This window comes from Salvelinus namaycush, chromosome 4, assembly GCF_016432855.1.
Source record: "Salvelinus namaycush isolate Seneca chromosome 4, SaNama_1.0, whole genome shotgun sequence".
NCBI classification, from domain to species: Eukaryota; Metazoa; Chordata; class Actinopteri; order Salmoniformes; family Salmonidae; genus Salvelinus; species Salvelinus namaycush.
This window is the reverse complement of record NC_052310.1, coordinates 41,183,829-41,191,163: the sequence shown is the minus strand read 5'-3', so window position 1 is coordinate 41,191,163 and position 7,335 is coordinate 41,183,829. Positions and strand designations below refer to the sequence as shown.

At 40.3% G+C, this 7,335-nt stretch overlaps 1 protein-coding gene across 1 annotated transcript; it reads right to left on the bottom strand.

Annotated features, from left to right (window-relative positions):
* Positions 1-5,069: 5,069 nt before the first annotated feature.
* calhm3 (calcium homeostasis modulator 3) lies at positions 5,070-6,612 on the bottom strand. Its single transcript, XM_038990799.1, has 4 exons — positions 6,326-6,612; positions 6,066-6,193; positions 5,767-5,894; positions 5,070-5,522 (listed from the first exon to the last, which is right to left on the bottom strand). The coding sequence occupies exons 1-4, from the start codon at positions 6,610-6,612 to the stop codon at positions 5,070-5,072; spliced, it is 996 nt and encodes a 331-aa protein (XP_038846727.1).
* Positions 6,613-7,335: the final 723 nt, after the last annotated feature.

Below are 7,335 nucleotides of genomic sequence, written 5' to 3'. Positions count from 1 at the left end.
GGGTGTCACGCCCTGACCTTAGAGATCCTTTTAATTCTCTATTTGGTTAGAGACTAGGGTGGTCAATCTATGTTTTCTATTTCTTTGTTGGCCTGGTATGGTTCCCAATCAGAGGCAGCTGTCTATCGTTGTCTCTGATGGTGGGATCATATTTAGGCAGCCTTTTCCCACCTATTGTTTGTGGGATCTTGTTTTTGTGTAGTGCCTGTGAGCACTGCATTTGCTTCACGTATCGTTTATCCTTTATTGTTTTTTGTGAGTTTCAATATTAAAGATGTGGAACTCTACGCATGCTGCGCCTTGGTCCATTTATTCAACAAATGATCGTGACAGGGGGGGGTCGTTTTTATTTCAGATCAAGCTCTCTCGAGGAGGGAGATGACCTCAGTAATCTGATTACTGTCTGTGTTATCATAAGGCATTCTGACTCCTTTTGAGTAAATCTAACTGTGTGTCTGCAATGGTGTTGCTGCTAAACAAACATATTGGGTGTTCCTGAACTTTAGTAAAGTTATATAGACTGAAAGCACCGGGGTGCACCTTTAACCTGAAGCAATAAGATAGGGGCTTATTATTTAAGATGTCAGTCTAATATGTGACAATTATTTGTGAAGATAATGGTACTGGCAAATCATCTCTAAAGAGTTATGACTAACATGTCAATCAAGGCAATTACCTGTCAATATTAATCAGACAATATACTGAATGTTATTTGATTCATAATTTTATGTTAACAACAACTGTGGTCATAATAGTGCCCACATTAGTAGAAATGAAAGAGCATGCACGTCCAGTTTCTTTTTTTCTTTTTGACAGCAAACTTGGAATGACGTTGTATGTTTATTTTAAATGCCGACACTTCAAAACCCATTGATAAAAGTGTGTGTTGATTTGGAATTCTAGCCATTTCTGTGTGAAAACCATAACAGGTTCTTGAAACCAATTTAAGTTCTGATCCAGCACTTTTTCCTCTTGAACTTTAAAAGGCATTTTGAACTACATTTGGCCTTAATGAGATTAGTTTATGCACACATGATAATGACTATAAATCAGAACAAATGTCAGAATGATTTTATTCATTGTTAAGGCGTGTGGGACTTGTGCTGTGTCTTTCACAGTACTTAGAATACAGTGTTTTCCACATGCAGTATGTGGACAGTTGCGATGTATCATTATCATGTTAACACTGGAAAATAATTGATGTTTTGACACCCATAAAAACCAAAGTACTCAGCTCCATAAAAGTATGTCAACGTAAAGCATTTGACCTAGCTGTACAATTTAACGCTTTAAAAGCTAAGCGTTGTTACACTTTTTGATTAATATGTTATTTTGTTCTGCTTGTGTGAGATAACAATAACAATATGACCTGTGGGTGAAAAAGCTCGAGAAATGCTTCAACATTACATATATCAGGAGATATCGCGACAGAGAAACACAAACAGTAACTGAAGAAGCAAATGTAATGAGTCTTTGCACCAGGGTACACCAAGATCAACCGTCCTGAATCACACTGTAAGACACTGGCAGGGAGTCCTATCTAATACTGCCATGTATAGGTTACAGTGTATTTACAGCTCACATCTTGACTACCACATCGCAACATGAACGCTCTCCCCAGTAATTCAAGCCTGCTTGACTCTCCTTACCGAGGTTGACTCGATGGAGGAGGCTTGCCTTTAGCCTCTAGATTTATGATGAGGGGGGATGGCCTTGATGTGTCCACAACAAAAACCCAGACAAGTCGTTTCTTGCATGTTGCTCTCTTGGTTGAGGGTACAGTGAGAATAACAATTTAAAAAGGATTGAACAATCAGGCTTTGATGAAAGTCATTGCAAATGAAGGGTGGTGGGGAACTTGGTGTTAACGACATTTGGTTCTATTTGGAACAGTAAAGCAAAGGAACAGTAGCCCTATAAAGTATCAAAGGTTATAGGAACATGTACAGGCCTTTTAAAAATAAAGTACAAAGCTTCCTACACTATGGGACAAAAATAAAACAGAGTTGAGGAGCCTTTTGCTAAACTAACAGACGCAGCGACGCAATGGAGGAAATTGGTTAATGGGTCGTTACCATATGTTTACAGCTAGCAGTCTCGTTGATAACCTCACAGATAACCCAGGCATATTTCTCTCCACCCCCAGCATGTGGGCCCAAAGCCTGCACATGCTGACTCAACAAAGAGCATATTTACCAGCCCAATGGCTGCTCCTTAGTGTGGGGTTTCTAGTCTAAAACTGGCAAGTCATCCTGGGGTTACAGTACTGTTTCACAGTTTCTTTTTTATCCTCATCACACACTGGCATGACTCACTCCTGTGAAATTGATATAGGCCAGGGTGTGATGTGGGGGATTGTGTATTTTCTGATATCTTACCAAAGGTCAATTTGTGGTTGAATAGGGTTCCCATTGCGTCGATGGACCATGAACCGCAGTAAATAATGCAGAGCCCACATGTAAAATGACTTTATTCCTTATGTACTTTTCTTTCCGTTGGATAACAGATAATCTATGTTTTTTTTTACTTTTTCAAGCGCCTCCTTGATTGAGCAACATCAGTGATTGTAAAAACATGGGCACACAAAACGCTGCTCTTCAGGACATCTTTGCCACAGATTTACACAACATGGTTAGCTAAGCCTGGGCAAAACACCCAGGAATGCAAGAGGCACACAGCAGCAGCTAGTTTACGCCATCTACAAGTTTCCAAATACACTGTCTCCCTGTCAAGAAGCCTATCACATGCAGTCTAAATGTCTACGATTGAACAATCCATATCATTTGATTGGTGTAGTCTCTCAATCTTGTGTTATGGTAAAATAACCAAAAAGTAATTATCTAAGGCAAAAAGCAGGATCACAAAGAGAGGGCCACAGAAAAGGGCTCAGAAAAGGAGAGGGCGAACTTAGGATGGGGACAAGCTGAACTGAAATGTGACACAGATCACTCACTTGCCCTGGGAGAAGATAAGATGGTATAGGGGAGAGGGGGGCAAGAGCCTTGTCCCTGGACCAAAAGTTGTTTTGTAAAATGATCCACTGTTATCAAGCATGAAGAATTCTAGAAGCGCTTTGGACTCAGCCTTTTCGCTTGTGGCAGTGGTCTCTGGAGCCATGTCTGCACTGCATTAAAAATACAAAAAGAAAACCCCAAACCAAGAAGGCTTTGAGTCAAGCATTGCTACAGTACAACATCCTGAGACTTCAAAGCTTTGATTCCTATAGGAATAATTTAATATCATACAGATGAAATAGGGGAAACCACAGCACAGGATCCAACTTCCATTAATAAGTACAGGGTTTCCAGCACACCCTGTATACATGCAGTGTGAAGTCTCTGCGTTCACAGTAGTCTTTGTTGCATGAGACTTTGTTTCAATTCATTATTTCAGAGCCAGCACTATATGATCATGGCTTGAACCAGAGACAATGACCCTATTGTCTAGTCTAGGATAGACATACAGTGCCTTCAGAAAGTATTCACACCCATTGATTTTTTCCACATTTTGTTGTGTCACAGACTGAATATAAATGGATTCAATTGAGATTGTGTGCCACTGGCCTACACACAATACCTCATAATGTCAAAGATGAATTATGTTTTTTGAAACGAAAATGAAAAGCTGAAATGTCTTGAGTCAAGTATTCAGCCCATTGTTATGACATGTCTAAATAAGTCTAGGAGTAAAACATAATATGCTGCATGGACTCACTTTGTGCAATAATAGTGTTTCATGTGATTTTTGAATGACTACCAAACACTAATTCAACCACAAAGGCCAGAGTTTTTGCAATGCCTGGCAAAGAAGGGAACCTATTGGTAGATCGGTAAAAATACAAATAAATCTGACACTGAATATCCCATTGAGCGTGGTGAAGTTATTATTTACACTTTGGAATGTGTATCAATACACCCTGTCACTATATTATACAGGTGTCCTTCCTAACTCAGTTGCCAGAGAGGAAGGAAACTGCTCAGGAATTTCACCATGAAGCTTTAAAACTTTAAAACAGTTAAAGAGTTTAATGGCTGTGATAGAAAACTGAGGATGGATCAACAACATTGTAGTTACTCCACAAAACTAACTGAAATGACAGAGTGAGAATGAAGCCTGTAGATAATAAAACAAATTCAAAAATATGCATCCTGTTTGCAATAAGGCACTAAAGTAAAACTGCAAAAACTGTGGCATAGAAATTAACTTTATGTCCTGAATACAGTGTTATGTTTGGGGCAAATCCAACACATCACTGAGCACCCCTTGTTATATTTTCAAGCATGGTGGTGCCTGCATCATGTTATGGGTATGCTTGTCATCGGCAAGGACTAGGGAGATTAAAGAATCCAGGTGTTTAAAGCTCTTCAAGAATTACCCAGAAAAACTCAATGTGTTCGTTGCCAAAGGTGATTCTAACATGTATTGACTTAGGGGTGTGAATACTTATGTAAATTAGATATTTCTGTATTTCATGTTCAATACATTTTTTTTAAATCCTAAAAACATGTTTTGACTTTGTTATTATGGGGTATTATGTGTAGATGGATGAGAAAAAACCGAACAATTTAATCAATTTTGAATTCAGGCTGTAACACAACAAAATATGGAATACGTCAAGGGCTATGAATACTTTCTGCAGGCAACTAAAACCATGTATCCTTTAGTACATATACAGTAAATTACAATATACAATAATAATTTTATTGGCACTTTATGTTATGGTACAGAAATGACCAGGGAACTCAAAAAAAATTATATATATGGTCAAACTATAATTACATAGTAGTAACCTCTGAATTACTTATTTGTTGGGATTAGATGAATCAGGCACCACTAGGGACTATTTGTCAGTCCATCTGTAATTTGCATGTCTTGTATTCATGGAGTATGTAAAATGAACTATGCAAAACTAGCTAGTCTACATCCCAGCATATTCAAATATTCAGAGGAACAAGATTTCTAAGGTCTGCTCTCTAAAAGTATTTTTGACATAATCATGTTGAATGTATTGTTTGTAGCTTATAGCTACTTATACTATTGCACACACACACATACACACACACATATATCTAAACATCTGAGTAGAGGGTTTGTCCATTGTGGTCCTCCCAGGTGACACACACCCTAGGTCTGTAGGCCATCCTAGTGACATCCAGCTCAGGCTTACACTGGAACCATGTTTGAAGCAGTTGATCCATCTGTTCCTGCTTGGTGATCCCATGGAGTCTCTCCTCCTCTTCATCCACCATGTCTTCTTCCCCCCTATACCTGACTTCGGGTGAGAGAGGCAGTCTGAGTACTGCGTCTTCCCGCATGCCCTCGAAGAACTGCACAACGCACTTGCGGGCAAAATCGCGGCAGTGAAGCACGCAGGTCTCATCGAAGAGCTTCTGCTCGATGTCCAGGTAGTTGCTCCAGTAGCGCGTCTGGAGGTTGGTGGCGTGGTCGTCGAAACAGGGCTTGATGAGACGGCCCAGCGCACCCAAGAGAATGAAGAAGAGGAGGATAGACCAACCAATCGCCTGTCAGGAAATACAGTACAAAGCATTGGCATTCTCGAATGGAGAGTGGAGGACATGGGTGATAGTTTCTGACACACCCCGGTTTAGGAATGGGATTTGACTGTACAAATAACGAACAAAAGCCAGCCTACCTAAGTAGTGGAGCAACATTTTTTTTATCCCTTTGAATACTAAACCCATCAACTCAAATACGCAAAGTAAAGACATGAGTTTCAGAGGTATTTAAAAATGGGAGTGCACTCACTTGGGAGTAGCAGCGCACGTAGCGTGAAACAGCTTTACGAAATGTGCTGTTCCTGAAGATCATATCCTCCTTGCAGGGCACCTTGGCCATGAGCTTGATCAGGTCCAGGCCAGTATTGTTGGGCATGCCTGTGAAAGTATAGAGTACAACTAAAGTTTGTGTTTGAGTCCAAGTTCAAATATTATAGTGGACAAGACTACACTATTTTGACTCTGGGTGAGGGTTTGGGTGAAAGTCAGAGTTAGTTACAGGGCTATGAGTTAAGGTTATGATTGACAGGTGTTTCAGGCTATAGTTACCTGAGAAAGGCTTGGGGTCTACACTCATGCTGAAAGCACAGATGAAGATCTTCCCATCCAGCAGAGTGACCAGAATCCACACCATGGGCGCCAGTAGAGCCCTCTGCATCATGGCAGAGAACATGTACCTGCAGAGGGTTAGGAATAACATCACAATAATTACAGGAAGTAGTAGTCGTTTTTTGGACGAAAAGCTGTGATGGTAGTGGTCGTAAACACAGGAACATGAGGTGGTTTGACAGCAGCACTTGACAACTCACTTGACAATGGCAGGATTTTTGCTTCTCTTCCCAATGGGTCTCAACCATTCGTCCATCATGACCCCTGTGTGTCGATTGACCAAGATTCCCAGGAAGAAGAATATTAAAGGCGGGACAAACATCACCCCCAGTGCGTAGAGTTTGTTGTATTGTGGAATACAGGGGCAGTTGAAGTCAAAGCTGGTGTAGAGCTTCACACTGATCAGGGCCAGTACAATACAGATTCCATTTGATATGGACTCGGAGTTGGACTGGAAATACTGCAGAACTAACTTCAGACGGTCCATGGTTTAGTGAGACTGAAAACTTATGGCACACATATGACAATGATCCGGTAAAGTGGTCAGACTAGGTTAACACACTGTCAAAATACACTGTACAAAATTAACCTCAAACACCTTTTTTTAAAAACAAGATTTGCCCTACCACAAAATAGTCCTCACTGAAGAAATCAACTTAATTCCATTGTTGAATAAAGAAGCTCAATACCGTACTAGTTTTTTAGGTCGAGTCAAGAGTCAGAGCAGAGGTTGAAAACGCACCAGCCAGGTTAGTGTGATCGGACCACACCCCAGTAGTACGTGTGCAGGTCGGAGCACACTGACATCAGAGGCTTTAGGAGAGAATGGAGGATGTGTTCACTAGCTGCTCCTGTGCAGGTGCAACAGAGTTCAACACTGTATAACAATTACTGATCTTTGAATGACAGGTGCTTGTAATGACTTTGCTGTACTCTTATAAGAGCCAGAGCCTTTCCTACCAATTATTTTTTACTCTGAATAACCCCAATGTGAACTGTTCACGTCAACTTTGTGGCTCACATTGCTTCCCAACCACGACATATAACATTGTTTTATTAATACATTTGAAAACATTGATACTCCTTTCAAAGACAAAGGTGCATTCACCAGTGCTGCTTACAGACTATGTAACTCTAAGAAATAGAACTCACATGATCATAACTAAACATTCAAGTGGTAGTTTATTTTTAGAACACGAGTTGCATACAA

Bases quoted from the DNA above. Each gene is read 5' to 3' on its own strand.
- calhm3 (XM_038990799.1), bottom strand. From the start codon at position 6,612: ATGGACCGTCTGAAGTTAGTTCTGCAGTATTTCCAGTCCAACTCCGAG. The intron at 6,194-6,325 runs GTGAGTTGTCAA...AACCCTCTGCAG, and splicing joins AAAAATCCTGCCATTGTCAA to GTACATGTTCTCTGCCATGA. The intron at 5,895-6,065 runs GTAACTATAGCC...ATACTTTCACAG, and splicing joins AGACCCCAAGCCTTTCTCAG to GCATGCCCAACAATACTGGC.